Source organism: Hordeum vulgare, chromosome 5H (assembly GCF_904849725.1).
Source record: "Hordeum vulgare subsp. vulgare chromosome 5H, MorexV3_pseudomolecules_assembly, whole genome shotgun sequence".
NCBI classification, from domain to species: domain Eukaryota; kingdom Viridiplantae; phylum Streptophyta; class Magnoliopsida; order Poales; family Poaceae; genus Hordeum; species Hordeum vulgare.
Window position 1 is genome coordinate 563,914,779 of NC_058522.1, and position 12,801 is coordinate 563,927,579.

At 49.1% G+C, this 12,801-nt stretch overlaps 3 protein-coding genes across 3 annotated transcripts; 1 reads left to right on the forward strand and 2 right to left on the reverse strand.

Moving 5' to 3' along the window:
• The first annotated feature begins 3,250 nt into the window (after window positions 1–3,250).
• Window positions 3,251–5,754, forward strand: LOC123453058 (scarecrow-like protein 9). Its single transcript, XM_045129821.1, has one exon. The coding sequence runs from the start codon at window positions 3,678–3,680 to the stop codon at window positions 5,610–5,612; it is 1,935 nt and encodes a 644-aa protein (XP_044985756.1). The 5' UTR covers window positions 3,251–3,677; the 3' UTR covers window positions 5,613–5,754.
• A 533-nt stretch (window positions 5,755–6,287) lies between these two features.
• On the reverse strand, window positions 6,288–8,942 carry LOC123453059 (uncharacterized protein At2g37660, chloroplastic-like). Its single transcript, XM_045129823.1, has 7 exons — window positions 8,603–8,942; window positions 8,238–8,509; window positions 8,061–8,097; window positions 7,882–7,979; window positions 7,219–7,280; window positions 6,670–6,793; window positions 6,288–6,576 (listed from the first exon to the last, which is right to left on the reverse strand). Exons 1-7 carry the CDS (start codon window positions 8,652–8,654, stop codon window positions 6,457–6,459), a joined length of 765 nt encoding a protein of 254 aa, XP_044985758.1. The 5' UTR covers window positions 8,655–8,942; the 3' UTR covers window positions 6,288–6,456.
• Window positions 8,943–9,216: 274 nt separating this feature from the next.
• Window positions 9,217–12,222, reverse strand: LOC123399250 (receptor-like protein EIX2). Its single transcript, XM_045093672.1, has one exon. It carries the CDS (start codon window positions 12,184–12,186, stop codon window positions 9,340–9,342), a length of 2,847 nt encoding a protein of 948 aa, XP_044949607.1. The 5' UTR covers window positions 12,187–12,222; the 3' UTR covers window positions 9,217–9,339.
• Between the last annotated feature and the right edge of the window lie 579 nt (window positions 12,223–12,801).

The following is a 12,801-nucleotide window of genomic DNA, read 5'->3' on the forward strand; positions in this document are numbered from 1 at the left end:
GGCACGCGGCGGATATCGTTATTTTCTCACCTTCACTGACGATTTGAGTAGATATGGTTATGTCTAGTTAATGAAGCACAAGTCTGAAACATTTGAAAAGTTCAAGCAATTTCAGAGTGAAGTTGAAAATCATTGTAACAAGAAGATCAACTTCCTACGGTCTGATCGTGGGGGTGAATATCCGAGTTTCGAGTTTGGTGCTCACTTAAGACAATGTGGAATTGTTTCACAGTTGACACCGCCCGGAACACCTATCGAACCACGCAGGTCGACGAGACCACGTGCTGCTCCAGAGTGGTACGGTAATCCCGTTTTGTCAATCATGTTGTTAGACAACAATGAACCTGCAAATTATGAAGAAGCAATGGTGGGCCCAGATTCTAACAAATGGCTGGAGGCCATGAAGTGCGACATAGGATCCATGTATGAAAACAAAGTGTGGACTTTGGAAGTACTACCTGAGGGCCGCAAGGCTATTCAGAACAAATGGATCTTTAAGAAGAAGACGGACACTGACGGCAATGTGACCGTTTATAAAGCTCGACTTGTGGCAAAGGGTTTTTCACAAGTTCAAGGAGTTGACTACGATGAGACATTCTCACCCGTAGCGATGCTTAAGTCCGTCAGAATCATGGTAGCAATAGCTGCATTTTTCGATTATGAAATCTGGCAGATGGATGTCAAAACGGCGTTCCTTAACGGTTTCCTTAAGGAAGAGTTGTATATAATGCAACCCGAAGGTTTTGTCGATCCTAAAAATGCTAACAAGGTATGCAAGCTCCAGCGATCCATTTATGGACTGGTGCAAGCATCTCGGAGTTGGAATAAACGCTTTGATGAGGTGATCAAAGCATTTGGGTTTATACAAGTGGTAGGAGAATCTTGTATTTACAAGAAAGTGAGTGGGAGCTCTGTGGCGTTTCTAATATTATATGTGGATGACATATTGCTGATTGGAAACAATGTAGAATTTTTGGAGAGCATAAAGGATTACTTAAGGTTCGACGTTGACCGAGGAGTCACTCGAGTCATGTCTACATAGTTCTCGAACCCGCAGGGTCTGCACACTTAAGGTTCGACGTTGTTTTATGCGTATTTGAGTTATATGTACCGAGAATGACGAATGGGTTCCGAGTGTTCACGGGAGGGGGGGGGGGCAGCCCACCCCGGGGAAGCCCATAGGCCTTGGGGATGGCGCACCAGCCCTTGGTGGGCTGGTGGGACAGCCCAAGGAGGCCCTATGCGCCATAGATAGAAAATCAAAGAGAAAAGAAAAAAAAGGTGGGAAGGGAGAGAAGGACTCCACCTTCCAATCCTAGTTGGACTAGGATTGGAGGAGGACTCCTCCTCCCCTTGGTGCGCAGCCCTTGGGGCTCCTTGAGCCTCAAGGCAAGCCTCCCCTCCCTCCTCCTATATATATGGAGCTATTAGGGCTGATTTGAGACAACCTTTTCAAGGCAGCCCGACCACATACCTCCACGGTTTTACCTCTATATCGTGTTTCTGCGGAGGTCGGGCGAAGTCGTGCTGAGATTAGATCACCACCAACCTCCGGAGCACCGTCACGCTGCCGGAGAACTCATCTACCTCTCCGTCTCTCTTGCTGGATCAAGAAGGCTGAGATCACCGTCGAGCTGTACGTGTGCTGAACGCGGAGGTGCCGTCCGTTCGGCACTAGATCGTGGGACGGATCGCGGGACGGTTCGTGGGACGGTTTGCGGGGCGGATCGAGGGACGTGAGGACGTTCCACTACATCAACCGCGTTCACTAACGCTTCTGCTGTGCGATCTACAAGGGTACTTAGATCGGAAATCCCCTCTCGTAGATGGACATCACCATGATAGGTCTTCTTGCGCGTAGGAAATTTTTTGTTTCACATGCGACGTTCCCCAACAACGTCGACAACGAGAACGCGTAGGACAACGCGCTATCTCGTAGTTTAGGTTTTTTTAATGTTTAATTAATGTAATTGGTCGCGTGGACTCTTGCCGGCCTTCATGACCTGATTTAATGTTTAATTACTGTTTGTTTTTATTTTTGAAAATGTTTGCATATTTTTCACGTCTCGTCAAAATGGATCGAACCAACGTTAACCGCATACGTCAACCCAAATACAGAAACAATAGTTGATGTTCGCCGGATCAAACGAATAAAAAGCAAACAAATAGGTCGTTCGTTTCGATCGGCCCATCTTAGCCATTTTTGTGTTGCCTGGCGAGAGGCCGAAAGCGGGTAGGATGCGAAGTGTGATCAGGCTGGTCATAGTGAGAAGTATTATATATTAATATCATGCATATATTACTATTGTATGATACTACCTTCATAATGCATAAAATCATAAACTAGTATAATAAATGACCTCATTTATTGACATGTATGACATATAGTAGGATAGCATTTAACATGTTATGGTATCTACTTCCTCCGTCAGGGTTTAGAAGGCACGCTTGGAAAATCTCTGGGACCAAGGTAGTCATCGATTGGTTATGAGATGTAGCATGTGTACATGCTAATGCGCCTAATCAACTGAGAAAATAGTAGTACTAATACGTGACCAACAAATTGGGAGGCCCAATGCATGCTAGTACTAATTAATAGGAGTAATTTTTTTCGCATCTTAAACCTTGTCTATTTTGGAAACGCACGCAAGTTTAACTGTGCCTTCTAAACCGTGACGGAGGAAGTACCTATATTACTCTAACCTTCTTTCTTCTTTAATTATCTGCTACATCAGCATGTTTGCTTACATGTTACCACCTAAGTTATTCTCACTATGGCAGCCTCATGGTCATTGTTGCACGCTGCCCGAGCAAATAAGGTAAATAACGGAACCCCAAAAAATGACCCATCCATCGCTGTCCCGGCGTTTAACCCGCGAGGCGAGCGGAGAAGATTCGTGGCGCATGCAGGTGGCGCCGTGCGTGGCCCATTCCCTTCTCCCCCGCATCCTACCTCCGTCTCCCCTCCCCTCCCCTCCCCTCCCCGGGTTAGGATCCTCTGCAGTAGCATACCATGCAGTACCTCCCCTCCCCTCCCCTCCGAGACGACCAAGTCGGAGGCAGCATGCAGTGCAGGTGGCGCAATCCCCGTCGCCACCAGCCCTTCTCTCTGCCTCGGTTTATTTATTACTCCGCAGCCGCTAATCTGATCAGATGATCAGATGAGATCACTCACGCCCCACTAAACAAACCGGAAAAAGACGCAACTTTTTTATAAGCGGCTGGCTGCCGATCAAAGAAGCGCACGTCGCCATCCCCCTCCCACGCTCGGTTCGGTGGGAGACTCTCGTCGGCGTCTGCGTCCGCTCCCCACCAATCACCCCCGCTTTCTTCCTCCTCCCTCCCAACCCCCCAAGAGGAGCCTCGGGGTTTCTACTTTCTACTCGCTGCCCGCCCGCCCGCTTCCCTCCCGCAAGCGCAAGCTACTCCCGCGATTTCTTTTCCGTTTCCGCCGCCGCCTCCCCCACGCTACCGCTTCCCACTGGCCTCCACTGGGTCCTGCAAGAATCGCCACCGGGTTGGTGGGATTGATTTTCCCCGCCCTTCCCCTTCGTCCTCCTGTTCGCCGGGAGCCAGGGACCAATCTTCCTCTTCCTCTTTCTCGCGGGGTTTGCGTCGGATTCCTGCAAGATCTCGCGCCAACAAGTCAAGGAAGGAAGGAGGTGGATCGTGGCGGCATGGGTTCTTGCGAGGACGTGGAGTACGGCGACGTCTTCTCCGTCCCCAACCCGGCAGCTGCCCCGGCATACGGGCTCAACTTCTCCTTCCAGCAGCAGCAGCTCCTGTTCCCCCCTTCAGCCTACGGCTTCCACGCCCTTCCTGCCGCGGATTACCAGCCGTCCCCGCCGCAGTCGGCGCCGATTGGCGGCACGCCGAGCCCCGTCTCGACCACCACGGAGCTGGGGAGCCCGGAGGAAGCGTCGGACGACGCCGTGCTCGCCTACATCAACCAGTTCCTCCTCGAGGACGACGACGACGAGTCCTCTGCTCCCGCCGCCGCCGCGCCGGCGCGGGACTCGGCGCTCCTCGCCGTCGCCAAGCCCTTCGTCGACATCATCGCCGACGCCAAGCCGGCGTACCAGCACACTTCTTGGACGAATCCCTGCCGTGCTTTCGCGGGAACTGGAGGAGGATCCCAAGATATGTTCGTCAGCAGCAGACAGAGCTCTTGCCAGCTCGTGCCCTGCGATTCCGTGAAGGTGGAGGAGGAGTGCGCTGTCCACAAGGGCCGGAAGAACCGGCACGGCGACGACGACCTGGAGCTGGAGGACGAGCAGCGGCGCAAGCAGCTGGCGCTGTGCGAGGAGGAGACCATCCGGGAGATGTTCGACAAAGTGCTCCTCTGCAACGGTGTCAACTGCATCCTTCAGTCACCGCTGCCGGCAGAAGCGGAGATCAGCACCGTGTACGTGAAAGGATCCGGGAACCGGAGAGGGCGCAAGAAGGGGAAGACCGGAGTGCCCACCGTGGAGGAGGAGTCCGTCGATCTGACGACCTTGCTCATACACTGCGCCCAGGCCGCGGCCATCGATGATCACCGCGGTTCGGGCGAGTTGCTGAAGCAGATCAGGCGGCATTCTTCCCCTCATGGGGATGCCGGGCAGAGGCTGGCGCACTACATTGCTAATGGGCTCGAGGCTCGCCTTGCCGGCACCGGTAGCACCGTCTACCGCTCGCTTGCTGCACGGCGAACTTCTTCTGCTGACATGCTGAAGATATTCAAGCTGTATGGGACTGCATGCCCGTTCTTGAGAATGTTCAGGTTTTACTCGAATGAAGCCATCTTGGATGCTGCCAAGGGTGTGACAAGCGTGCACATTCTGGACTACGGTATAGACTGGGGCTTCCAGTGGCCAATCTTCCTGCAGAGGATCTCGAAGAGAGATGGCGGCCCCCCAAGAATCCGAATCACCGGCATTGACTTGCCGCAGCCAGGGTTCCGGCCTGCGGAGCGCTTGGAGGCGACAGGCCGGCGGATAAGCGAGTACGCCAAGATGTTTCATGTTCCCTTCGAGTACCGTGCGATCGCTGCCAAGTGGGATGCCATCCGAGTTGAAGATCTCAGGATTGACAAGGATGATCTTCTCATTGTCAACTGCTTGTTCCGAATGCGGCACATGATGGACGAGACGGTGACGGAAGAGAGCCCGAGGATGACAGTCTTGAACACGATCAGAAGGATGAACCCGCATCTGTTCATCCACGCGGTCGTCAATGGCACCTTCAACGCGCCGTTCTTCGTGACGCGCTTTAAGGAGGCTCTCTTCTACTTCTCTTCACACTTCGACATGCTCGAGGCGACCGCACCGCCGGTGGACGAACACAGGCAGCTGATCGAAAGGGAATACTTCGGACGGGAAGCCCTCAACGTGGTCGCTTGCGAGGGCACGGAGAGGGTCGAGAGGCCGGAGACCTACAAGCAATGGCAGGTAAGGAACCTCAGGGCAGGGTTCAGGCAGGTACCTCTGCTTCAAGAGACGGTGAAAAAAGCAAGATACAAGGTAACCAAGAGCTATCACAAGGATTTCTTCGTCGACGAAGATAACAAGTGGATGTTGCAGGGTTGGAAGGGCAGAGTCATCTGTGCCCTGTCCACATGGAAACCTAGCTAGAACTCTAGACACCGCCGGCCTTGTTGCCTGGTACATTTCATCATCTTTTGCTCTTCTGTTGTACTATCTGATATTCTGATGCTTATATGTTTATGAGTTTTGGCCCTTCTCTGGGAGGAAATCAATGAATTTTTTTGCTGAACTTAGCTAGAACAGAAGCTTCTCCTGCATGTGATTTCAGATTTGTACCAAATGTAGCATGTGGAGTTCTCAACTGTTTGTTCCTTGAATCAGTAGCTCTGATATTTACTTTCTCTGTTCAATGGAAGGCGCATATGAGCGGCCGAGTGATACATTAGCTGTTGGGTAAATAGAAATGATATTCTGATGGATATCTTTGCTGAAGTGTAAATAGAACAGAAGCTTTTTGTATGTGATTTGTACCAAATGTAGGATGTTGATTTCAACTGTTTGTTCGTTGATGAATCAGTAGCGCTGATATTTATTCCCACAGTATTATTCCATTTCTGAGTCCAACTAAAGCGCATGTGAGCTGCTGAGTGATATATTAGCTGCTGGGAAAATAAATTTAATATGATATGGATTATTGGTGTGTATTAGAACTTAGTCAAGAACGCGAAAGAAGATAGTCCTGCACGTTAAAATGTACCAATGTGCTTTCAAATGTTTGCCGACTTCTTTTCTGCAACGAAAATCTCAGGAAAATAGAACAGATTTTGCTTCTCGAATCTCCATGCATCGGCAGGAGTTTATTTTCAGCATTATTGATAAAACGATTGTGCAATTATACCAGCCAGCACCTCCATAATACACAAAAGCTTACACACTCATACAGTAAGATCCTTGTAAGCTAGAAATGCAAGTATACTCCTGGACTGATGACTCAAAACCGGGCTGTGACCTGGGAGAACAGCGCTTTGAAATCTTTGGTCGGGGTGCCCTCGCCTTCAGGTTTCGAAGCCAAATCGAATGCCTTGAACTTCACCTCTTCATACTGCAGGGCCTATTTTAAGAAGAAAAGTAAATAAATCAGAATGCCTATCTCATACTGTCTGTCCACAGAATAAAGTTGCAGCAGTTATCGTACAGGTCATACCTGAACACAAACTTCGGCCACATCAGCCCTAGGAATCGCCTTAGTGTCAGTCTGGAGAAGCTCATCATCCTTCCCGACAATCAGCTCCCTCACTCCCCCATCCTTGTCTTGCAGACCACCAGGCCTAAATTGAAGGAAAAAGAAGAAAATGATAGCATATCATGTATCAGCGAATAGTTAACCTGTTCTAGTGTTCTTGTGCATATTAACACAATGCACTTCTATTCTAGCTTCAGAAAAACCATATGTGAAACTTAACTGAGGTAGACCAACAATGAAACATTTATCACAAATATTTAGACAATTCAGAGAGATGATGATTAGATGAGGAAAAAAAACCTTTTCATTGAGGGATTCACATGTATTTACTATTTAGTGGTACATAAGGAACTATTCCAAACTTCTATAGCAGATCTTCAGTCTTATCCACAGTGATTGATATTTAATGTAATTAAGTACACCACTTTAGAAAGGTTAGAAATTCTGTTCCAAGAATAATTGATCTAAAGGATGCCTTTTTATCCAAATTAGTGCGTGCTCGTTATGTACCTTATGATTGTATAAGGAACTCCACTGTCTGCCAGATACTGTTCAGACTTGCGCTTCCAGACCTACAGCAGAGATCAATAATCAACATTTCACATTTTCAATAATATAATTGTCTGAATTTGCAAAATGAAATTTTCTCAGTGGATTAGTAGATCAATGATACCATGAGTAGCTGCATAACCACTGTTCCTTCTATTTCTGGCATACAAGTAGGCTATATCTCATTCATTCCTTTATTTGGAAGAGACATAATAAAGCTTCGATGAAAATAAAACAAAAGCAAGACTTCCGACAAGAATATTTGAGCCCAACAGAGAGGATAAAAAACTTTCAAATCTTTGCTACGATGGGAACTTAACAGAAAGGTTTGTTTGTAGAACATTTCTTCACTAAGCTGTTTTGCCTGTATCATGCGTTTAACGTTAGAAATCCATTGACTGAACTTTTCTATGGCGAACCTGTTAATACTTGGAACTTAGAGATCTATCAACTGAACATTTCTGTGATGAAATTTCTGAGATAGATAGCTCATCTTCTGCCAATCAATGTTGACAGCATAGTATTTGAGTGTTCCAGATAATAAGTTCTTAGCAAAAGCTAGTGCAAATGAACTGCAATGAAGTGAAGGTGAACAGACTTATAGACTCATCTCCAAGAGCTTACCAATATGTTGCCATTGCCAAGGCTGTTGAGAGGATGGTTGGGGTTTGTCCCCCCCATGGATCCAACCAACACTATGTGCTTCACACCGGCTGCTTTGGCTGTCCAACACACAATCCCACTCAACAAACATCCAGATAAACTTATGCACATATAAAATGCAGAACCAGGACAAAGCTTACCGGCATCGATCTGATTCTTCTGCCCAATCCAGTCCACCTGCCACACATCCATACGACCATACCAAAATCCATCACTACTCCACTCGCCTAAGTTGAGTTTCAGGATATGGCATGGCACTGAAAGTCTGAAACACACAAGAGGGGCACAGCATATAGAGAAAGAAAAGAATTCCCAACCTGCTCAGGGTAGGCTCCGTGGTCGTAGTAGAACTCGGGGCGGCCGCCCTTGGTGGGGTCGAACCCGGGCTTCATCTTGGGGGAGGCGCTGGTGAGGATGACGAGCGCGTCGGCGCCCTGGACGGCGGGCGCGAGGTGGCCCGCCTCCCTGATGTCGGCAACGAAGACGTCGTCGGCTCCCCCGATCTTCTGCTTGCTCTCCTCGGACCTCACCAGGCCCCTCGCCGCGAACTGGTCGGATCTCTCCCGGAGCTTGTTGAACACGATTTGACCTTAAGATCGATTCGGGCGTCAGGGGTGGTGCTGGTGACGGTCTCGCGGACCGGAATTCCCCGCCGGTGGAGGATGGGTGGGCGGTGTGGTACCTGTGCGGCCGCCGGCGCCGGTGACGAGGACGGTGGGGCGGGGCGCGGCCATGGCACCTGGCAGGGAGCTGGTGGCGCAGGCTGGTCGCGGGCCGCAGACTGAAGGTCACGATGCTTGTGCTGCCAACTGCCAATGTTTCACGCGAGAAGCGGCGAGCGAGAGAAGAAGGAAGGATGGATGAGACGGCGGCGCTGGCAGGATGAGTACTACAGTAGCCCCGATTCGTCTAGAAGGCCGTACGTACGTGCCGACCGACCTGACGCCTGACGGGACGGGGCCGTGGGCGCGCGGCGTGGAGGGCGCCCACGTCGCCCTGTCCTCCGCTATACGCTTTCTTCTACAGCAAGGCGCCTTTCCCTCTTCAGGATAAATAGCACTGAAAAAATAGGCGTGTAGAAAATTGACTCGCTAAATTGATTCATGTACAATGTCTCGCTAATAGCACGCTATAACACGCTAATAGCATATTTTGAGGGGCGCGCTATTTTTTTCCTTGATAAATAGCCGGCCATCATACCACATAGACACCATCTTTATTCGTTACACATGGTTAATATTTCATACAGATCAAAGGTAACCCATGGTTTACCATACAAACTGAGAGACTCACACAACGAAAGACGAGCATTACACTGGACAAGAAATGTGGAGTATTATTACAACCCATATCATTACCATTATTATGTAGGAATGGAAGCTCCAGCTATGTGACTGCAGACTATAGTGATCTCAGCATCTAGTATTCTTTCCTTGCGAATGAAGCCCAGCTCACCGCCACTCGCACGTATACCCAATCACACATGTGGTCGAAGAATGAGAACCAAAGAACTCTCCAGCTCCTCTTGAACAAGAAGCCGCAGAAGATGATCCAGAGACCTGCTACGAATCCCGTGCCAATGCCGAGGTATAATGACAATTCATCGCTCATGCCCCCATGTTGATTTTCGGGAGCCCATGGAGTGATTTCCGTTCCTGAGCAGTTCCTTGATACAGGCGGACCACAGAGACCTGGATTGCCAGCATAGATTGACGCATCATCTAAAGTTTGAAACTGATTGCCGGAAGGTATGGTTCCTGTCAGATTGTTGTATGACAAGTTCAAGTGGGCAAGTGAAGTTAGATCTGCCATACTTGCAGGGATTTCACCGGAGAGCTCATTGTGTGAGAGGTCCAAAGATTCCACTGCCCGGAGCTCCCGAATAGTCAGAGGGATTGTGCTGCTAAGGTGATTCCATGACAAGTTCAAGTTTGTCAATGCAGTGAGCATGCCGATTTCATGAGGAATCTCCCCTGTCAAACTGTTGCACGAGAAATCAATGTTTACCATATATGCGATTCCTGTTGTATATTCCAACTGCTGACCTTTTGTGACCACCGATAAACTATCAGTATAAGCATTAGTGTACTTGAAGACGGAGACAAACCCAAAGTTGACAATTTTGAAAAGGGCACCTTCTTGATCGGGGGTATGAGCCATAGTTATGAGATTTCCAAGTGATAGTGGTATATTCCCTGAGATGTTGTTGCTTGCAATGTCTAGATACTGAAGCCCATTCATCTTGGTCAGTTCGCCAGGGATGACACCAGAGAGCATGTTTGACCGCAACCGCAGAAATGCCAAGTATGGTAGCTTTGATCCGATCCATGTCGGTAAGCTACCAGAAAATTGATTGTATGCGAGATCAAGGAATTTTAGCTGTTTACACCTCTGAAGAAACGACGGGATTCCTCCCAAAAGATTGTTATTATTCAAGTTAAGCATGGTTATGTTTGAAGATTTTGGTGCCCGAAGGCAATTGGCCAATGTCCCATTTAGTTGGTTCTCTGATAGGTCTAGAAACTGCAGATCTTGCAACTCAAATATGGAGCATGGAATGGTCCCAGAAAAAGAATTTTTGAAGAGCATGAGTATTTCCAGCCCCGGTGCTCCGATATCTGATGGCAATGCACCGGATAGGTTGTTCCCGGAGAGATCCAACAAGCGGAGGTTCGTTGGGAGTGTTGGTATCGGGCCAACGAGCTGGTTAAAACTAATATCCAGTATAACAGCTTCCATTGCACCAAACAAAAAATATGTGGGAAGCATGCCAACAATCTGATTTTCCGATAGATCCAGAACTCGACAACGGTACATTCCCATCCAAAAACTAGCAGGAATGGAGTCATGTATGCTTGTGTTTGAAATATCAAGAGTGTAAAGTGTTTGTTGGTTAATCCATCCCGGAAACTGGGGGCCTAGGATGCAAGATCTAAAGCCCGCTGAAGTTAAGCTGAATGGAGTGCTCCATGTGTTGTTGACCAACATAGTTATGGAATTACCAGACAACCACAAATTTTGCAGGCTAGTCAGATTCGTGAAATGGTCTTGGGTGAGTGTACCATGTAGATTGTTTGAGTCCAACCACAAGTCCACCAAATTTGTGAGTTTCCGTATACCAACAGGTATCTGTCCGGATAGTTTGTTATTGCTGAGCCAAAGTGTGGACAAGCTGCTAAATTGCTCTAGCCGATCTGGAAGGCTCCCGGTCAAATTGTTGTGGTCCAAGTGCAACTCCTGTAACTCACCCTCTGGCAATCTATTAAATACATCTTCTATGTGCCCGCTAATAAAGTTTTCCATAAGGTTGAGCACTTGTAATTTCTTTAGTTTCTTGAAGGTCCATGGCACCATGCCGAAAAAGTTGTTTCCGACAAGGGACAATGATTGAATGGAGGTCAAGTTTCCCACTGCAGCATGTATAGGACCCTGAATTCCACATCTATCCATAGAAAGCTCACGGAGCACAGGTAGATCCCAAATCAAGTTGTTGGCTCCAAAGGACGAGTTAAAGGAGTTGGAATCGAGGTAGAGGGTCTCTAGTGATGTGAGGTTGGAGTGCAACGGCGGAGGCATAATGTTTCGTAGCCCGCAGGATGATAAGTAAATGGTTACTAGAGAGGGGAGCATGTTGACAACATGAGTCCAGTCGATGGCAGCACTAAGATCCACCGCGTACATGTCCAAGTATTGTAGCTTCCGCAACCGCGACACCCATGAAAGTTCAGGTGAGTAACAACCCGGTAGTTGGCTCGAGATGTCAAGACTGACCAGATTTGAGAGGTTCCCGAGGTGGGGAGGGATTCGCCCACCGAAAGACGAGTCGCCGAGGAGGAGATGCGTGAGGCTGCTGAAGCTGCCGATGAACTGCGGGATAGGCCTCCCACCGAAGCAGTTGGAGGAGAGGTCCAGGTGCTTCAGATGTCGTAGAGTGAGCAAGGAGGAGTTTATCTCACCTCCGATGGCTCCATAGCTCTTGACCTGTAGCTTGATGATGTGGCCGGTCCGGTTGCTGCACCCGACGCCCATCCACCGGCAGCAGTCCTCCTCGGCCCGCCACGACGAAAGGTAGTTGGTCGGATCGGTGAGGCCGGCCTTGAAGGCGAGAAGTGCATCTCGCTCGTGAGGGATGCAGAGGGTGCCTCCCGGTGCTGATGGTGGCCGGAGTGCAGGCACGGCTGGGGCTGACGAGCTCCGGAGGAAGACGAGGCACCACGTTGCCAGGAGGATCGCCGTAGCTTGGATCGGCGGCCTTGGCCTGGCCATTTTGGGCAGTGGACTACTGGTATAGTCAGCGTACTGTGTTCTGTACTTCTGTGTAGTAGCCTCAGCGATGCACGCCTTGAATTTAAGGAGCCAGCAGAGTTCGTATCGTTCGACCCGTCGATGTCCAAGTTCCCCGCGGGCGACGCCAGCTCGATCGGCACGTAGTAGCTAACGGCGAAATGCCCCGTCCACCGGGTCAGTGAGAACTGCACGGAGTTCGCTCTGAGTTGACTGACCTAACGCATAAAAATTCCACAGCCAGCTGGGTGGTGACAAGCGCGCCAAATCTTGAAATCCAAAGAGACGACGAATACCGTGAGTGTTTTTGTTTTTGAAAGGAAAAAGTTCAAAACAAACCTTAAAGCTGTAGACGAAAGCTAAATCAAACCCTGAACTTTGAATCCCTAAAATCGGCACACCGGACTCATTGATCTTGGTCTATTTTAAACTTGACAGAACTTAGCCGGGATTTGCTGAATTGGGCCGGGCCCATTAGCGCAGTTGTGCACGCGCGCACCCTCGGCTCTGGTTTTTTTTGTTTTTTCATTTTCTTTTTGCTTTTCCACATGTGTATATTTTTTTCAGTATCCAATGTATTTTTTAACACATATGTAT